The sequence below is a fragment of the Notamacropus eugenii genome, chromosome 3 (genome assembly GCF_028372415.1).
Source record: "Notamacropus eugenii isolate mMacEug1 chromosome 3, mMacEug1.pri_v2, whole genome shotgun sequence".
NCBI classification, from domain to species: domain Eukaryota; kingdom Metazoa; phylum Chordata; class Mammalia; order Diprotodontia; family Macropodidae; genus Notamacropus; species Notamacropus eugenii.
This window is the reverse complement of record NC_092874.1, coordinates 397,088,290-397,109,575: the sequence shown is the minus strand read 5'-3', so window position 1 is coordinate 397,109,575 and position 21,286 is coordinate 397,088,290. Positions and strand designations below refer to the sequence as shown.

Here is a 21,286-nt window from a genome sequence, read left to right as displayed (position 1 = left end):
TTTCTTTCTGGCTGCTTGTAGTGTTTTCTCCTTGACCTGATAATTCTGGAATTTGGCTACAATATTCCTTGGCATTTTCAATTTGGGAATTCTTTTTAATTTTCAGCATTCATTTCCATGAGATTTTGAATTACAAATTTTCTCCCCATCTCTCCCCTCTCCCACCTCAAAACATTGTGCATTCTGATTATCCCTTCTCCTGGTATGCTCTCCCTTCTGTCATCCCCCTCCCTTCTCTTATCCTCATCTCCTCTATTTTCTTGTAGGGCAAGATAGATTTCTATACCCCATTACCTGTATTTCTTATTTCCCAGTTGCATGTAAAAACAGTTCTCAACATTCATTCCTATAACTTTGAGTTCCAACTTCTCTTCCTTCCACCCTCCCCAGTCATCCCCACTGAGAAGGCAAGCAATTCAATATAGGCTACATATGTGTAATTTTGTAGAAGATTTCCATAATAGTCATATTGTGAAAGACTAACTATATTTCCCTCCATCCTATCCTGCCCCCCATTTTTTCTTTTCTTTTTTTAATGATTTTTTTGATTTTTTTTATTTTCTGTGTTCTACACTCACTACCATATAACTTAGATTTTTTCCCTCCCTCTCCCTCCCTACCTCCTACCTCCCTCCTCCCACCCTGAGACAGCGTACAATTTTATATAGGTTCTACACATACATTCCTATTAAATACATTTTCACCATAGTCATGTTGTATAGAAGAATTAAAATGAATGGGAGAAAATCATATAACAAACCAAAACATAATACAAAAGAAACTGATCTGCTACATTCTGTGATCAAATTCCATAGTTCTTTCTCTGGATGTGGAAGGCATTTTGCCTTAAAAGTCCACTGGGAATTTTTTAAGTCCTTGCATTGCAATGAAGTTTTAAGTCTACCAGAAAAAGCCTCGCACACTGTGGTTGTTGCTGTGTACAAAATTCTCCTAGTTCTGCTCCTTTTACTCAGCATCAGATCATATAAGTCTTTCCAGGCCCCTCTGAAGTCTTCCTGTTCATCATTTCTTATAGCACAATAGTAATCTATTACATTCATATACCATAATTTATTCAGGCATTCCCAAATTGATAGGCATCCCCTTGATTTCCAGATTTTGGCTACCACAAAGAGTACTGCTATAAATATTTTTGTACATGTGGGACCCTTTCTCATTTTTATGATCTCTTGGGGATACAGTCCTAGAAACAGTATTGTTGGATCAAAAGGTATGCACATTTTTGTAGCCCTTTGGGCATAGTTCCAAATTGCCCTCCAGAATGGTTGGATCAGCTCACAGTTCCACTAACAATGAATTAGTGTTCCAACTCTCCCACATCTTCTCCAACATTTATCATCTTCCTGTTATGTCATGTTAGCCAATCTGATAGGTATGATGTGGTATCACAGAGTTGTTTTGACTTGCATCTCTCTAATCAATAGTGATTTGGAACATTTTTTTGTATAACTGTAGATATCTTTAATTTCTTCCTCAGAAAACTGCCTGTTCATTTCCTTTGACCATTTATCAATTGGGGAACCCTCATTTTTTTCTATTCTCTCTTTTGACCTTGTCCCTCTCCTAAAGTGTTTACTTCTAATTACTCCCTCCTTCCATTTGCCCTCCCTTCTATCTTTCCCCCATCCCACTTATCCCCTTCTCCCCTACTTTCCTGTAGTCTGATTTTCATACCAAATTGAGTGTACATGTTATTCCCTCCTTAAGCCAAATCTGATGAGAGAGAGTATGCTTCACTTTTTCCCTCTCACCTCCCCACTTTTCCCCTCCATTGAAAAAGTTTTTCTTGCCTCTTTCATGAGAGATAATTTGCCCCATTCCATTTCTCCCTTTTTCCTCCCAATATATTCCTGTCACCCCTTAATTTTATTTTTTTAGATATCATCCCTTCCTATTCAACTCACCCTGTGCCCTCTGTCTATATATGTGTGTATAATCCCTTCAACTACCCAAATACTGAGAAAAGTTTCAAGAGTTACAGATATTATCTTTCCATGTAGGAATGTAAACAGTTCAACCTTAGTAAGTCCCTTATGATTTCTCTTTCCTGTTTACGTTTTCATGCTTCTCTTGATTCTTGTGTTTGAAAGTCAAATTTTCTATTCAGTTCTGGTCTTCTCATCAAGAATGCTTGAAAGTCATCTATTTTATTGAATTACCATTTTTCCCCCTGAAATATTATACTTGGTTTTGCTGGGTAGGTGATTCTTGGTTTTAATCCTAGTTCTGGGGTCAGACCAAGTTCCCTTGCCACTCAGGTGAAAGAGCTTTCTCACTGACTTCTGAAGCTGTCTTTGGCGTTTGTGGGTTGAGGAATCTGGAAACCACAGCTACTGCCTGTGATTCTTTGCCCTGAAGCCTCCTCCAGTCCTGTCCAAGACGTGGCCCACACTAGGCTGCCCTCTTCTCTGAGCCAGTGCAATGGACCTTTCCTGTCAGCCTTCCAGGCAGTCTTGGACTGGAAATCTCTTTCACTCTGTCATTTTGTGGCTTCTGCTGCTCTAGAATTTGTTTAGAATCATTTTTTACAGGAATTCTATGGGTTGTGGGGGGAGAGATTCTACAGGTTCATCCTTCTACTCCACCATCTTGGCTCTGCCCCCCAATTTGTGATTGCTTTCAAGGAAAGATTGGTGGATTATTTCTATGACTATTTTACCCTCTGGGTCTAGGATCTCAGGGCAGTTTTCCTTGATGATTTCTTGGAAGATACTGTCCAGGCTGTTTTATTTCATCATGGCTTTCCGGTGGACCAATTATTCTTAAATTATCTCTCCTAAATCTGTTTTCCAGATCAGTTGTTTTTCCAATGAGGTATTTTATGTTTTATTTTTTTCATTCTTTTGATTTAGTTTGACTGATTCTTGGTGCCTCCTAGAGCCATTAGCTTCTGCTTGCATGTTTACTTTTTCATTTGGCCAATTATACTTTTTAAGGAGTTGTTTTCTTTCAGTGATTTTTTTTTTCCAATTTATCAATTGTATTTCTAAAAGAATTGATCACTTTTTCTTCTACTTCTCTATTTTGACTTTTGAAATTCTTTTTGAGCTCTTCAAAGAATGCTTTTTGGGCTTGAGACCAGTTCATACTCCCTTTTGAAGTTTCAGATGTAGATAGAGTGTCAATGCTGTCCTCTTCTGACTATATTTTGATCTTCCCTGTCCTCATACTAAGAAATCTTTTGTCTGCTTTTCTAAGTTGCTTTTTCCTCATTGTGATTGCTTTTTTCCTGGCTTTTAAAGTGGATCTCTGCTTCTGGGGCACAGGGGGTTCTGTCCTGTGCTTCCTGTGCTGGGGACTAGGGGATTTGTTACTGGCTTTGTGTGCTGTGATCTCTGGTTCTGGTACCTGGAAGCCATATAATTCTGTAGCTTAGCTGGTGCTGAGCTAGGGCTGGGTGGTGTGTGCCAAGGCCAGGTGAGGTCTTTCTGCATTTCTCCAGGGTTACACTTAGCAGCTCGCAGTGTGAGGTGTGAGGGAGCAGTGGTCTGGCTGCTGGAGGTCTCCTCCTCCCCTCAGGCTGCACTGAAGCACAGGTAGGCTCAGCACTGATGGACACGCATCCATGCTGATGTCTGCTGATTATCCTGGCTATGTGGAGGCACACAGGGGGTCCTGGTATTGGTGCTTGCCAACTCCACCATCCTTGGGCTCAGGACCTCCCACTGGTCGACTGAGGTGGGGCTTACTACAGGCTTGCTGGAACGCCTCCCTTCCTGTACTGGTCCCCTTCAGCCACAGCAAGAGGGACCTTTCCCATAAATCCCCCTAACTTCAGGAGCTAAAAGACTGCTGTACCCTCTCTTTCTGCTGGCTCCACTATTCCAGGATTTTTCCAGGCAGTATTCTCTGAGTTTTTCAATGTCAACAAGCAAGGGTGAGAGCAACTTACTGTTTACTACACCATCTTGGCTCTCAGAAGTTTAAAAATCTCATAAAACCTTTTAAACCTTACATTTTATTGCCATAGCCTTTGAGAACACAAGATCACTTCCATATAAGGATGAGTCACTATAGTTATGATGAGGGGTGGAGGGGGGCACTACAGGAATTCCACCACTGGTGTTCCTTGTGTTGGCCATCTGGAGAAGGATTCACGGACTCAAGCATTGTTGAGGTCAAGGTAAAGATTTATTATGCTTTTCAGTGGGCAAGAGTTCTTAGGGAACCTGCAGCCTTAGAAGGGTACAGGTAAAGTTTATATAGGATACTCTATAGTGAAACATGTGCCAAATATGCAAACTAGGTGATTCAGGGCAGATTTAGGGAGTGGTTAAAAGAGTGGTTAGTTCTTACAGGAACATGCACTTTTGGTATATACTGCTCAGGTATTTTACCCAGAGGTCATCAGGAAATAGCCCACGGGGGTGCTACCTAGAGGTGTAGTTTTAGGCCTGAAATGTCACTAAGTCAAAAAACAGTCAGGGCTGACTGAGAAATACCCAGGCTGTTCTCATCAATGTCTTGTTAGACAAGATAAATGTAAGGGAGTATACATATGTCTAAGTCTAGGACACATATGATTGGTCAGTGAGTAGTAAATGTCATTATGACCCAATGCACAGCCAGATCAGCCAGTACACAGCTGGTTCAGACTAATAAATTCTATAGGTGTAGCTGACTACAGTATCAGGAAGGGAGATAAGGGTTGTTGTTGGGGCAGGATGTGTCCTTGGCTGGGGAGAAACTGCCTGGGATCGTATTTTGAGGCTAGGGAGAAAGGTGATTTTTAAAGAGAAATGTGATTTTAGAATTGGGGTCCAAGAACATACACCCAAGCACCCCATCAGTTGGACTTCCATAAAGATGATAAGCATCTAGTATGGCTAACTGATACCTAGTTATTTCTCAGCTATTTCATGAGACACTCATAGAAACTATCTAAGCCAGAGTAGAAGTTTCCACAATGTGGCATGGGATTTTGTTTTAACTGACTTTGGTTCTTATAAAAAAATATATCTTTTCTAGGGAAGAATTTATGACCAAACAATAGATAAGAGAATATTATGAATTGCAAAATGGATTACATTAAAATAAAAAGGTTTTCCACCAACCAAGCCAATGCAACCAAGATTAGAAGAAAAGCAGAAAGCTTGGAAACAATTTTCATAGCCAGTGTCTCTATTAAGACGTAATTTCTAAAATATAGAGAGGACTGAGACAAATCTTTAAGAATACAAGTAATTCTCCAATTGACAAATGGTCAAAGGATACAAACAGGCAATTTTCAAATGAAGAAATCAAAGCTATGTGTAGTCATATGAAAAAATGCTTTAGCTCACTATTGATTAGAGAAATGAAAATTTAAAAACTCTGAGGTACCACCTCAGTCCTAAGCATTAGATTGACTAATATGACAGAAAAGGAAAGTGATAAATGTTGAAGAAATGGGAAAATCGGAACACTAATGCATTGTTGGTGCAGTTGTGAACTGATCTAGTCATTCTGGAGAGCAATTTGAAATTATGCCCAGAGGACTATAAAATTGATCCAGCTATACCACTACTTGGTCTGTACTCCAAAGAGATCATAAAAAAGGGGGTCAAGTTGCCATGTGTATTAAAAAAATATTTATAGCAGTTCTTTTTGTGGTGGCAAAGAATCGGAAATTGAGGGATGCACATAACTTGAGGGATGGCTGAACAAGTTGTGGTATATGAATGTAATGTAATGCTATTTTTCTATAAGAAATGATGAGCATGTAAGTTTCAGAAAAACCTGGGAAGACTTGCATGAACTGGTGCTGAGTGAAGTGAGCAGAACCGGGAGAACATTGTACACAGTAACAGCAACATTGTACGATTACCAACTTTGATAGATTTAACTCTTTTCAGCTACACAATGATCCAAGACAATTCCAAAAGACTCGATGGAAAATGCTACTCACATCCAGAGAAAGGACTATGGAGTCTGAATACAGATTGACACATACTATTTTCTCTTTATTTTGTTTTGTTTTTCTTGTGTTTTTTCCCTTTTGTGCTGATTCTTCTTTCACAATATGACTAATGTGGAAATACATTTAATATGATTATACTTGTATAGCCTCTATCAAATTGCATACTGTCTTGGGGAAGGAAGAAAAAGGAAGGAGGAAAATTTGGAACTCGAAATCTAATAAAAGCAAATGCTGAAAACTAAAGATAAATATATTTTTTTAAAAAATATATCCCTTCTAAAGAAATTGGATCAAACTAGGAATCCTAAAAGAGAATTTAAGGGAGGGGATTAGGAGAAAACTATGTCACAATAAACAGTATGAATTGAAGGTCAGTGGTTTATTTCACTCTTAATTCTGTTGTGTTCTTTCTGATTAAGAAGGTTGCACATAACACAGGCAGTTAGGAAATGAGTCATTTATCTTGGAACTTTTGGCCTCAAAGCCTGATGTCTAAACATTAAGATTTGGGAAAAGGTATACTCTACTTTCTTTATCATCTTACATGCAACAATTTGTAGATTTCTCCCACAGCAACAGATATGTAGAACTAAAAGTTACCTCAGAAACTCTGTTCCAACCCCCTCATATTACAGATGAGGAAACTAAGGTCAAAAGAGGTCAGTCATCATGCCCAAGATTGCATGGGCATTAAGAGTCTGATGTGGTTTTGAATCTACTCACTCCGTTATATTACACTGTCTTTTCATGGATAATTTAGCTGAACCCCTGAATGCACATGGTTTACCTTAAACATTAAAAGAATAATATCCTGTTCCACACAATCCCATTGAATTGGAAATTTTATTTAACACTGACCTGACCAGGATGTTTGAAGTTGCTATAGCCCAATTTCACACTCTGGGCTGTATTCGAGTTGTCCTTTTAGTCTTAGGAGAGATTAGTGGCCCTTACAGTAATATTTATTCTTCCCAAGCATAACCATACCTCAAGGAGAGGGGTTGCATCTTATTATATGATTCATATTGACAGACCATTGTGGCTTCCCCATCCTAGGTAACATAGAAGAGTTCCTCCTGAATGGTAGACTGTGCACTGACCGATGCCTTGTTGCAGTTGACATTGTTTCCAGAACTGATAGGACAGTTATCACTGCTTTTTTCAACAACCAGGCATACCATTCACCTGCAGCAGCTGTGGCATTGGTGGACAACATCCTACTAGTGTCATATTCTAGTAGTCGCGCTTCCATTAGAGTCTCCAATAAGCCTCAACCTCAAAGTGCCATCAAAGCTGCAAGGGAACAATACCATAAGTATGTATCACTTTCTCAATTCTTGTCTTATGGTTTTCAAATCATTAATACTTCTTCCTTCCTAACACTTTGTACATTTAAATATCATATTTTGGAAGCTGGCTCCTGATATGAATCAGTCTTCCCCGCTACCAGTCTACTAGGCCATACTGATATGTCTCCATATCCTTCTCCCACAGGGGCAGTCGTGGACATGAAATTGCCTTCAGTTTGTTCTTTGGTATGGCTGCCTTGGCCAGTAGTTTTTGTCTCCTGACAGTCACCGAGAGAATCATTAAGGCAAAGCACCTCCAATTTGTGAGTGGTGTACGAATTGTTAATTTCTGGCTCTCTGCCTTTTTGTGGGACCTCTTGAACTTTATCATTCCTTGCCTCCTGCTGCTGGTAAGTGTGTGTGTGTGTGTGTGTGTGTGTGTGTGTGTGTGTGTGTGTGTGTGTGTGTGTGTGTCAAAGTTGATTAGTCCAGGGTACAGCTTCCCCTTCAGGCAACAGTGTTCAGTTCTTGAATCTAGCCACAAAGGCTAAGGTTTGCTAGAGTGGCTCTTGCTGCTGGGAAACTGTCTTTTGAATGTCCTCTCTCCATCCCTTCCCTCAGTAGAAGAAAGTTTGCTTCCTGATATTTTGGTGTCTACAGAAGTCTAGTCCTAGTCCCTTTATTCACTGATGTGTGCTATTAACAAAGTTGATGCCCTGGACATCATCTTCATACAGCTTCCCTACTCTAAAGCCTCTCTTGACAAAGGGGACAAAACGAAACTGTTAAGAAAAGTAAGAAAATGCTGTCTTCTTGGTGCCTTTGTTTTCCCTTTGATGAGTCAGGGTTTTTAAAGATAGTTAAAATAGTTTGACTAGGGGCAGAGCCAAGATGGCAGAGAAACAGCATGGACTTTCTAGAGCTCTGCCCCTAAGACCAGTCAAATACCTGTAAAAAATGGCTCTCAACAAATTCTGGAGCTGCAGAACCCATAGAATGACAGAGTGAAGCAAATCTTCAGCCCAAGACAGCTTGGAACGTATCCAGGGAGGGTCTATCACACTACGCTGGAAGCAGAGTGCAGTCCAGTATGGGCCATGCCAGCACAGACAGGACCTGAGCTGGTCTTGGGGGGACTGAATCTCTCACACCTATGGTGGTTTCCAGACTTCATGATCACAGAATGCCAAGGACAAATTGGAAGGTCAGTGGGAAAAGCCTGTGGGACCACTGAAGGAGAGTGGAGGGGTCTGACCTCAGCCCCAGGGCGGCAGAGGGGGCAGGGGATGGAGGAACCCACAGCAGCCACAGCAACATCAGGGGCAGAAACAGCAACTGTTTCTGGAGCTCTAGGCCCACAGATTGGGGGGGATCAAGTGGTGGACAGTACACCCCCCACCTCCACCGGAAGTAGAGAACTACCTTGGCAAAGAGCTGAAAAGTCAAATAAAAGACTGGGGAAATAAGCAAAAACCTGAAAAAGAATCCTAGAATATATAAATATATAACATAGACCGTAGAATCTTACTTTGGTGACAAGGAATACCAAAGCATGCAAACAGAAGAAAACAAAGTCAAAACTTCTCCATCCAAAACCTCGAAGAAAAATATGAATTGGTCTCAAGCCATGGAAGAGCTCAAAAAGGATTTTGAAAATCAAGTAAGAGAAATAGAGCAAAAATTGGAAAGAGAAATGAGAGTGATGCAGGAAAATACTGAAAAATGAGTCAACTGCTTGCCTAAAGAAGACTCAAAAAATGCTGAAGAAAATAACACTTTAAAAAATAGACTAATTCAAATGGCAAAAGAGATTCAAAAAACCAGTGAGGAGAAGAAGGCCCTAAAAATCAGAACTGGCCAGATGGAAATGGAGATTCAAAAGCTCACTGAAGAAAATAATTCCTTAAAGATTAGAATGGAGCAGATGGAAGCTAATGACTTTATGAAAAATCAAGAAATTATAGGAATGTAGATAGGAAGTAAAAGGAATGAAAAAAATAGCAGACAATGTAAAATATCTCACTGGAAAAAAAACTGACCTGGAAAATAGATTCAGGAGAGAAAATTTAAAAATTATGGAACTACCTAAAAGCCATGATCAAAAAAAAGAGCCTAGACATCATCTTTCATGAAATTACCAAGGAAAACTGCCCTGAGATTCTAGAACCAGAAGGTAAAATAAATATTGAAAGAATCTACTGATCACCTCCTGAAAAAGATTCCCAAAGGAAAACTCCTAGGAATATTGTAGCCAAATTCCAGAGTTCTCAGGTCAAGGAGAAAACATTACAAGCAGCCAGAAAGAAACAAGTCAAGTATTATGGAAATACAATCAGGATAACACAAGATCTAGCAGCTTCTACATTAAGGGATTGAAGGGCTTGGAATATGATATTCCAAAAGTTAAAGGAGCTAGGATTAAAACCAAGAATCCCCTACCCAGCAAAACTGAGTATAATACTTAAGGGGGAAAATGGTCATTCAATGAAATAGAGGGATTTCAAGCATTCTTGATGAAAAGACCAGAGCCGAGAAGAAAATTTGACTTTCAAACACAAGAATGAAGAGAAACATGTAAAGGTAAACAGGAAAGAGAAATCATATGGGACTCACTAAAGTGGAACTGTTTACATTCCTACATGGGAAGATAATATTTGTAACTCTTGAGACTTTTCTCATTATTTGAGTAGTTGGGGGGATTATATACATATAGACAGAGATTACAGGATGAGTTGAATAGGAAGGGATGATATATAAAAATTAAAATTAAGGGGTGAGAGAGGAATATATTGGAAGGAGAAAGGGAGAAATGGAATGGGGCAAATTATCTCATAAAAGAGGCAAAAAAAGCTTTTTCAATGGAAGGGCAAAGCAGGGGAGGTGAGAGGGAAAAAGTGAAGCTTACGCTCATCAGAGTTGGCTTGAGGAGGGAATAACATGCATACTCAATGTGGTATAAAAATCTATCTTACACTACAGGAAAGTAGGGGAGAAGGTGATAAGTGGGGTGTAGAGAGGATGATAGAAAGGAAGACAAATGGGAGGGAGGGGGTAATTAGAAACAAACACTTTTGGGGAGGGACAAGGTCAAAAGAGAGAATAGAATAAATGGGAGGCAGGATAGGATGGAGGGAAATATAGTTAGTCTTTCACAACATGACTTTTATGGAAGTCTTTTGCATAACTACATATGTATAACCTATATTGAATTGCTTGCCTTCTCAGTGGGGATGGCTGGGGAGGGAAGAAGGGAGAGAAGTTGGAACTCAAAGTTTTAAATACCAATGTTAAAAACTGTTTTTACATGCAACTGGGAAATAAGAAATACCAGTAATGGGGTATAGAAATCTATCTTGCCCTACAAGAAAATAGAGGACATGGGGATAAAGGAGGGAGGGTTGTGATAGAAGGGAGGGCACATTGGGGGAAGGTGTAATCAGAATACATGGTATCTTAGGGTGGCTGGAGGGGAGAGATAGGAAGAAAATTTGGAACTCAAAATCTTGTGGAAATGAATGTTGAAAACTAAAAATAAATAAATATTTAAAAATAGTTTGACTAAATACTAGTTTCATATCCCTACTTTTAAAAGTAGAACCATCAGTTTCTAAATCTAGGGTTCTTAGCTGATGTACTTCTCATTCCTTAACCCATGATTCCTATCTCTATATTTGGTCTCTTTGTTTTAGGTTGTATTCAAATACTGTGGTGTGAAAGCTTTCGTTGAAGACTATCATGCAGCAGATATCTTATTAATCTTCGTGCTATATGGCTGGTCCGTCATCCCTCTCATGTACCTGCTGAGCTTCTTATTTTCTGGTAGTGCCACTGCCTATGCCAAACTTGTTGTATTCAACTTCTTTTCAGGCATGATCAGTTTCCTCTTTGTCTACATGGCAGAATCTAATGGTAAGGATGATAGCATTTACCTTTCCTCTCCTTTCAGCTGTCCTCTTCCCAAATAAGCCCTTTCCCAGGGGGAAGCAATGAGTAACTGAGGAGAAGCATTTTAAGATAAGGAAATTAATAAACAGGCATTGACTATTCATGACTGTCATAAATCTTGCCCACATTGGAGAAGATAATATCTAATAGTCTTTCCAAATAGATTCTCTGATTCCTTGAAGACTCCAGTTGAGGGCTATAGAAATAAGTAAGAATAGATCTTAGTTTAAGAAACAGGCTGGAGTGTTACAGCCCTAATCCAGTGACTTATGTGACACACTTTGGTTCTATAAGCAGAAGTATTTGAGGTATTTCTTCCCTAAAAATCTTCTCAAGACAATACCATTGATGGATACAGTGAGTGAGCTAAGGAAGTGCATGGAGATGATTCTTGGATGGTAAGTCTAAAATAGGAATAAGTACAGTCAATCTTCAACTTTTTCAGGGGGAGCATTCCTGTAAAATGACATAAAAGTCAAAAATGGGAATGTTGATACATTGAACCCATGAGAAATGGGGAGTTAGGTTCTCCTGACCAAGAAAAATTGTAATCTTTCACCAGAAATTACTGAAAATACACTTTTCTGCATACAATTCTTTATAACAAAACATTAATTCTGCACATTAATTTATGCACTTTTCCTAACACAGTAGCCATGAAATAACCCACGAAATGCAGTACATAAAATAAAACTGGTAATATGCAAAACATTTTTCTCACTAGTAATTCCCTGGAATTCTATAATCCTTTGTGCTAACATCTCAATTTCAAAAAAATTAGATTTCAGACAATGTTTAATTTTAATTTAATTTTAATTTAATTTTCATAACATGAAATCTGCTGTACCATAAATACTGTATAGCAAATAAAATTCTCAAAACTAAAACTTTTTTGACCTGAATGTTACCTTCCACTGTGTAAGATGGTGGTATGAAGGCACTGCACTGTATACTATGCTGCTTTAAACCTCTCTACCTTGGCTGCCCTCTGAAAACTAAGGGAGAGGTTGCTGGGACATTAGTTGCTGCTATTGGACGACACCAAGACTGGTGAGGTTTCAGCATCACCTCCAACACTTTGTCCTTCACAATGACAATGGGGAGGAGCCAAGATGGCGGAGTAGAAAGATTCACATACGCTAGCTCCGAACCCACAGCCCATAAAATACCTGTAAAAAAGAACTCCCAACAAATTCTGGAGCAGCAGAAGCCACAGAACAACCAAGCAGAGGAGATTTCTGTTTCAGAGAGCCCTGAAAAACTGACAAAAGGTCTGTCGCGCTCTGGACCCAGAACGCAGGCCAGCCCTGCCTTGGTCACGCGGCACCGAGAGGAGCAGATCCAAGCAGGCTTCAGGGACAGAATCTCCAGCAGCCAGGCAGATCCCTCCACCCACGGGCGCGGGGGTGAGTGAGAGAGTCTTTTTGGCTTGCTGGGAGGGGAGTGGGGTATCTCCATAACTCAGGCCCCCTCGGGAGGCAGCAGCAGAGGCAGCAGCAGACAAGGGCTCCCCAAGCAGGCAGGAGCTCAGATCCATTGTTGAAGGTCTCTGCATAAACCCCCTGAGGGAACTGAGCCCTGTGTGGTGGCCCTGCCCCCACCTGAGCACCTAAACTTAATCTCACACTGAATAGCAGCCCTGCCCCTGCCCAAAGCCCTGAGGCTGGGGGGCAGCATTTGAATCTCAGACCTCAAGCACTGGCTGGGAGGATCTGGAGGCCAAGTGGGTGTGAAGAGAATATTCAGAAGGCAAGTCACTGGCTGGGAAAATGCCCAGAAAAGGGAAAAGAAATAAGACTACAGAAGGTTACTTTCTTGGTGAACAGGTATTTCCTCCCTTCCTTTCTGATGAGGAAGAACAATGCTTACCATCAGGGAAAGACACAGAAATCAAGGCTTCTGTATCCCAGCCCACCCAATGGGCTCAGGCCATGGAAGAGCTCAAAAAGGATTTTGAAAATCAAGTTAGAGAGGTGGAGGAAAAACTGGGAAGAGAAATGAGAGACATGCAAGCAAAGCATGAAAAACAAGTAAACACCCTGCTAACGGAGACCCAAAAAAATGCTGAAGAAAATAACACCTTGAAAAATAGGCCAACTCAATTGGCAAAAGAGGTTCAAAAAGCCAATGAGGAGAAGAATGCTTTCAAAAGCAGAATTAGCCAAATGGAAAAAGAGGTCCAAAAGCTCACTGAAGAAAATAGTTTTTTCAAAATTAGAATGGAACAGATGGAGGCCAATGACTTTATGAGAAACCAAGAAATCACAAAACAAAACCAAAAGAATGAGAAAATGGAAGATAATGTGAAATATCTCATTGGAAAAAAACTGACCTGGAAAATAGATCCAGGAGAGACAATTTAAAAATTATGGGACTACCTGAAAGCCATGATCAAAAAAAGAGCCTAGATGTCATCTTTCATGAAATTATCAAGGAAAACTGCCCTGAGATTCTAGACCCAGAGGGCAAAATAAATATTCCAGGAATCCACAGAACACCGCCTGAAAGAGATCCAAAAAGAGAAACTCCTAGGAACATTGTGGCCAAATTCCAGAGCTCCCTGGTCAAGGAGAAAATATTGCAAGCAGCTAGAAAGAAACAATTCAAGTATTGTGGAAATACAATCAGGATAACACAAGATCTAGCAGCTTCTACATTATGGGATCAAAGGGCGTGGAATAGGATATTCCAGAAGTCAAAGGAACTAGGACTAAAACCAAGAATCACCTACCCAGCAAAACTGAGTGTAATACTTCAGGGGAAAAATTGGTCTTTCAATGAAATAGAGGACTTTCAAGCATTCTTGATGAAAAGACCAGAGCTGAAAAGAAAATTTCACAATGACAATGGATGTCATTGGAGATTGTGAAGGATGCAACAGTAGATCAAAATAATAAATAACAGATCAACTCCACAAACTTGCATGTATTGCACCTCTCATTTTTTTCTCCACTGAGCATCACTGCAAATAAAACCATGCAAATGCTTGAAGTCACAAATTTAAATGCATGAATGTTGAGAATTGACTGTATATGATACTTCTAAAAGTGGCAATTATTCACATATTTTGTAGAAGATCATTGTAATCAGATCATTATATTTGTTTGTTGGAGAAACAGAGTTAACACTTACATTTTATGCAGAGAATAAGAAAGGGAGCAAAATTTCTCCACAAATGGAATTTCAGTTATTTCTGATAGCACCATATCCATGTGTGTCTTATGTAAAATCAGAGTTCTGAAAATGTGTTTTGGTCCAATTTATTTCAAATGGATGTGATTCAAAGGATATGATCTGTGTATCTCAGCCACCATATCTCCATGTCCAAAAACTTCTATCCAATCTAAATGATGAGGAAATCCACAGCAATCAATTTCCCTTTTTTCCAAATCAGAGGTTTTTAGACCCTTTAGCCTAAAAGATAATGAACCAAGATATGCTTCCTTCCATCTCCCTCAGAATGACAAATACTGTTAATATAGAAAATCCTATACAAAGTAATGAAAAGTAGAACCAAAAGTACTGACCATAAGAATCACATGAAAGATATTATTCAAAAAACAGTGATTTGGATGCCTGCAAAAGGGCTAGGCAAAGATTTTGTACTCCACCTCTACTACTGTGTCTTAACTAGGTGGTTAAGTAAATAGACTATATGATGAATAGAATGCCAGGCCTGGAGTTAGGAAGACCTGAACTCAAATCCAGCCTCAGATATTTACTGGCTGTGTGGCCCTAGACAAGTCATTTAACCTCTCTTTGCTTCAGTTTCCTCAACTATAAAATGGGTATAGCACCTTCCTCCCAAGGTTGTTGTAAGGTTTAAATGAGAAAATATTTATGAAGTACTTAGCACAGTGCCTGGCATATAATAGGCACTTCGTAAATGCTTATCTCCTTCCTTGCTGCCTTCTTTTCTTCCTCTACAGTCTTACTAAATAAAGCTCTGGAATGATTTACATGAACCTAGAACAGCAACCAAGGGCATAATGGGCATTAAAAGAAATGTACTTATCACAACTGAAATAGGGTGTAAAGAATTATAACAGAAGCAGAAACAAAGGAATTCAAAACAAACTTAACCAAATCCTAAGACTGCCACTGCTAGCTGTATGTGGCTCTCAGTCTAGACTAGCCCTTGTGGCTAAGATCAGCCACTGTCAGTTCAGCATAGGAAACACTGGAGTAGAATATAGCCAGAGCAGAGCATACAAAGCAAAAGTGACAGTAGTAGTGACAGAGGGGGCTCCGTCTCTCCATCTGGACTTGGAGTATGAGTTGCCTATGCATGTCCCCTGTGTGTATGCCCTCTCACACCAGTGGTGTAAGAATTTGTGAGATAGTGTGTTGTGGGGATTGAGGGGGGGTGGGGTTGTTTCTTGTTAACTTCTTGGTCATCTGTTTAATTAAATTAGTGACTTCTACTTTAAAACAATATATCCTCTTATTGGTCTGGTAAGAGAAAAACATTAGTGGGAGCTATTGAGCTATGGATTTGAATAGACAAAGACCTAAAATGTGCCTTGAATAATTTTCAGAGACCCCATGTGTGAGGAAATGAAAAAAAAAAAAAACACTGAAGGACATTGTAAATGAGGATAAATGACAAGCCACTTGTAGGACACATTGGTTTGACTGCAATAAAGTGTTCCTTGGGTTAGGAAGTAGAGAAGAGCCATCAATAATCAAACCCTTAAAATACATGATTATGAATGTGGACTTCACTCAAAAGGTTAGAGGAACCTCTTAATTTTTATTTTTTTATTTATTTTTTTTTTTTTTGAAACTTGGTGATTTGATCTAAGCAGTACTTGGAGAGGAAAATGCTGAGGGAGGTATGCAAAGAGGCTTATAACAAGAGTCATAGATTCAATAGATGACTGTCAACAGACATCTAAGACCTAGGTTAGTCTGTGTTAGGAGGGAGTGAATCCAGGGGTTATCATAGAAGAAATAATAGATGAACATTTTATTTTAGATAGTGTAGTGAAGAAGATAAAAGACTCGAAGATCTATTAAAGTGAAAAGTCAGGGGTTCTAATTGATTATAACATGAACATTTGGACTGATTAACAGATTAGGGAGAAAGATTATGGCCCAATTGTAGATATCAGTTGAATATCAGTCTTAATGCTGAAGGAAGGATTTAGTCTGGGAAAAGTGATTGAAAGCTCTGAATTTGTACATATATTTGGGATTAATCTGTATACAGGTAGAAATAGAATTGTATTTCTGATTTGGAGTTTGGGGTTACAGTACTCATCCCCAAAGACTAAATGAGCACTTGTTAGATATGGTATAGAGGAAATTCTTGGTTAGGTATGAGTTGGATTGGCTTATTTAGTCTCATCTACTATGGTGCAGTGAAAAGAGTGCTAGATTTGAAGTCAAAGAAGGTGGATTCAAATCCTCATTCTATCAATTACTGCCTGTTTGATTTTGGGCAAGTTGCTTAACTTCTCTTGGCCTCAGTTTCCTCATCAGTAAAAAAAAATAAGAGATTGAACTAGATGACCCTTGAGGTCCCTTCCAACTCTAAATCTATGATCCTATGGTTTTATGATCCTGTGTTGGGGATGTATGGAGGATCTGGGGAGAGGGCTGTGCTACCTTATGATTACATGATCACAAGGAATAAAAGAGGTTATTGTGTTACTTACATTTATTTATATTTGTCATTTTTAATATCATAAAATATTAGATTTCCCAAATTTTTAAATGAACAAAGGCAGCCCCTTTATTAAGGGCATGATTATAAGTCATTTTCAATTTATCATTGCATCCAATACCTGAGTCACGGCACTTCAGTATTCTAATTTTAATTTGAAGGTTTGTTAATTCTGTTTTTAAAAAACCAACAACAAAATTTGGATTACCATTCCATTACCTTTTCCCTCCAGACTATTTCCAGAACTTCTATACGAGGTAGAATACAGAGTATGGACCACACTTTGGCAGCTGTGTGAAAGATGAAAGGAGAAACTGAAGGCAGGGAGACCAATTAGGAGACTCTTACAATAATCCAAGGAAGAGGTAATGAGGGTTTGAGTTAAAGTGGCAGCTTTGTGAGTAGAGAGAAGAACATGCATTTGAAAGAGGATGTAGAGGTAGAAACAAGATTTAGCAATTGTTTGAATATGAAGGGAGAGAGTAAGGTGTCAAAGATGATAACTAAGGCTGTGAACCTGGATAACCTGAAGGATAATGGTGCCCTTGAATAAAATAGGAAAGTTTGGAAGAGAGGTGGGTTTTGGAGAAAGATATTGAATTGAGTTTTGCATATATTGTGTTGCCTCCAAGATATCCAATTTGAAATAAGACTGAAGCTTAGGAGAGAGACTAGGGCTGGATAGAGATAGAAATAGAGATATATAAATATCTAGAGATAGATGGTAGATAAATAGATCTAGATTTGTGTAGACATATAGTTAAATATGGATGTGTGTGTGTGTGTGTCTATCTACCATCCTTATCAAAAATGTGTAGATTGGTTCCTCCTGGTTATGAGTGCCCCAGAACCATACTTTATAAGTTTGCACATGAAAAACTATAGCTCATAAACCCCTACCACTTTTACTTTTAGTAACTGACACAATTAGCTCAAAGCAAAGACATTTACTGGAATAGACTTGCATGGAGAGTAATAACCAAATTTCTCCCTTTATAAACTAGGGACACTGTGTTACAACTACATACCGTATCAGTGGGTGAAGTAAGCATAAATGAAGAATACACTGCTAGAGAGCACAGTTAGGGAACCCATAGCCAAGACAAGTCATACCTCTTATGGATGATTTTCTGATGGACACAGAGTGTCTTCTGAGGAAAGGTTACTAGGGTCCAGTCCAGGTGTCTTCCATCTGCCCTAGAGTAACCATTTTCATCTGTACCAGCACAAGACATCTTCTACCTACTGCTGCCCAACCAGTCTCCCAACTGGGATGTGGAAAACCTCCAGTACAAAGAAGAGCAACCTTCCCTTTGACTTTAGACTTTCCATTTCTTGCTCCATCTAAGAGTGGCACTTTCTGTTCAATGATGAACATTCTTACACCTGGTCATACCCTTCTTATTCCAGTGGTTCTGAACTCCTGTAGATCATCATTCCTCACCTGTCACTTCATTCCTCATTCCCATCCCCTCAAACCTCCCACCTCAAAGTTTCATCCTAACTCCACTCAGTCCTTCCACTGTGCCCTCCGGAATACCTGTTTCATAAAGCAACTAACTTCCCTTCATCTTAAATCTATTCCTTTCCCACTCCTTCCATCTACAGACTTTTACTGAAACTTGACTCCTTCCTGATGATATCGCTCCCCTGGCCACCCTTTCTAGTTCTGGCTACTCTTTCACTAATTCTTCTTGGTTCACTGATTGAGGATTCTAGGTTCTCCCCCTACCTCTGTGATTCAGTGATTCCTTTGAGAGTCATGCTATCCCTTCCTACCAGCCAGTCCAAATCCTGTTAGTTGCTGTCTGTAGATCACCAGGTCATTCTCCTTCCTTCCATGATGAGTTTTATATCTAGCTTACAATTTTTCTCTCCTCCCCAATTCCTGCCCTCATGCTTCAACATTCATACTGATTCTCCTTAAAGTACCCTAGCCACTCATTCACCTCCCGTGTGTTACTCCATCATACTTCAACCATACACAAAGATGGTCATACCTTCTCTCTTACTATCAACCATAAATGTACCACTTCCATGTTCAAAAATCCTGATCCAACTATGAGCTATTGAGTTTTTACCTCTCTGTGTCTTCCCTTACAAAACCCCACTCTCCAGCCATAACTTCCCATCCCTTGACCCTTCAATTCTCTCCCAGGCCTTCTCCCCTGAACTAGCCACTCTCTTCTCTCCATCTTGACTCCTTGGTGACTGAATTCACCTCTGCACTGTTCTATTGAGTTCCTAGCCCTTTTATGATATTGCTGATTATACTCAGCCTTGGTTCACTTATGCAATTCATTGCCTTTGTTCCTCCTATACATGTGATACTGAACAAAGATGGAAAAAATCACACAATTCTTCCAACTAGGTTCATTACAAATTTACATTACACAACCTCAACTGGGTCTTCACTGCTGCTAGGTAACTTACTTTAATCACTCCCTTATCAACTCACTATCCTACTCTCCACAGCACCTCTTCCAAACCTTCTCATCCCTCCTCAAACCTCCTACTTTCTCAGCTGAGAATCTTCCTTCATATTTTACACACCAAATTGAAGCTATTTGCCATGAGCTCCCTCTTCTCCCCTCTTTGCTATCTCCTACCAGGTGCCTTCTGCTGCTGTCTCCTCCTTTACCCCTGTCTGATATGATGAAGTGACCCTACTTCTTACCAAGGGTAACCCCTGTAGTTGTTCAAGTGATCCCATTCATCATAGACATATGATGTCTCCAATAGATTGTCCCCTCTGTCATCCCAACACTTTCATTTATTTTCATTCTATCTTTATCTGCTGGTTCATGTCCTATTGCTCCTGTCTCCCCTATCCTGAAAAAAAAAAACCCTGATCCTTTTGTCCCTACTATTATCCTGTATCTCTTTTGCCCTTTGTAGCTTAAACTCCTCAAAAAGGCTGTCTCTACTTTCTCTCCTCTCTTCTCTTTCTTCTGAACCCCATATAATCTGGCTTTCAACCTCATCATACCACTGAAACTGTTCTCTCCAAAGTTACTAACAATCTCTTAGCTGCCAAATACAGTGGCCTTTTCTCTGTCCTCATTCTCTTCAGCCTCTCTACAGTCTTTGGCACTGTTAATCACTCTTTCCTCCTTGATACTCATGTCTGTCATCAGCTCCAATGGATTTCATTTCCATCTATATGCTGATGATTCTTAAATCCACCTTTCCCACCCTGTTATATATGCTGACCCCCAATCTCACATTTCCAAATGCCTTTCAGACATCTCAAACTGGATATCCAGTAGGTATCTTAAACTCAGTCTGTCCAAAACCAAACTCATCTTTCTCCCTAAGCTATTCCCCCCTCCTACCTTCCCTATTACTGTAGAGGACAACACCATCTTCCCAGTCCCCCAGGTCATACAATCTAGGAATCTGTACCAATCTAGGAATCATCCTGGGCTACTTACTCTCACACCCAAATCCAAGCTGTTGCCAAGGCCTGTCAATTTCTTTGCAATATCTGTCAAATACACCCCCTTCTCTCCTCTGGTACTTCCAGTACTCTAGAGCAGGCCCTCATCACCTCATGCCTAGACTATTGTAATAGCCTGCTGGTGGGTCTGCCTGTCTCATCTCTCTTCCCACGCTAATCTATCTTCTATTGAGCCACTAAAGTGATTTTCCTGAAATGCAGGTTCAATCATGGTCCCTCTTTACTCAGTAAACTCCAATGGCTTCCTGTTGCCTTCAGGAACGAATACAATATGCAGTGTTTGACATCCAAACTCCTTCATAACATTGCCCCCTCCTAACTGCCTCCTGAAGTCCCTTCCAACTCTAAAATTCAGTGTTTCTCTTTTCCTTAGTACCCAGCCACACCACCCGCACAAGCCCACAATGGCATCACAATTCAGGCTAATTATGGCCAGTTTCATGCTTTCTTTTCCTAGATATACTGAGTTTACTAATGCTTGCTGCACTGCTAGTCTTGACCCATGGTACTGACAACTAATCATAAAACTATTTCTTTTTCCTAAAGACAAAATTTTGAGATACCAATCTTAGATTCAAGAGAAAAGAGCTTTCTGCTAAATCCTAGATTGTATACCTCCACATTAATTGCAGGGATTCAGTGAATAAAACCACTGCTCTTACTCTAAGCTTACAGTTTAGTAAGGAAGCTAAAGCATGTACCAAAGTAACTATAATACAAGACTGAATATCAAAGAAAAATCAGAGAGATTGGGGGTGGTGTGGGAATTCTGCCGAGGAAGACAAAAACCTTCAAAAGATTGCATTTGAACTGGACCTTAAAGAATGGGTAGGAACCTTTGCTGGAGCCAAAGCTAGTAGCATTCCAGAAACAGATGTGAGCAAAGGGAGACAAAAATGTCTGGAGTCCATTTCAAGAATGGCAAGTAGTCCAATTTGGTTAATGTATAGGATGAACAAGGATAAGTATTGTAAGATTAGTCTGTAAAGACAATTTGAGATTCA

General features: G+C 39.7%; 1 protein-coding gene across 4 annotated transcripts in view; it reads left to right on the top strand.

Annotated features, from left to right (window-relative positions):
• The window catches only part of LOC140497225 (phospholipid-transporting ATPase ABCA3-like), a 192,015-nt gene that overhangs the window by 133,361 nt on the left and 37,368 nt on the right, over nt 1-21,286 (top strand). For all 4 annotated transcript variants that reach the window (XM_072597904.1, XM_072597905.1, XM_072597902.1 and 1 more), the window contains 3 exons: nt 6,977-7,235; nt 7,415-7,619; nt 10,899-11,118. In XM_072597904.1, coding sequence (XP_072454005.1) covers nt 6,977-7,235; nt 7,415-7,619; nt 10,899-11,118 — 684 coding nt within the window. The remainder of the gene's footprint in view (nt 1-6,976; nt 7,236-7,414; nt 7,620-10,898; nt 11,119-21,286) is intronic.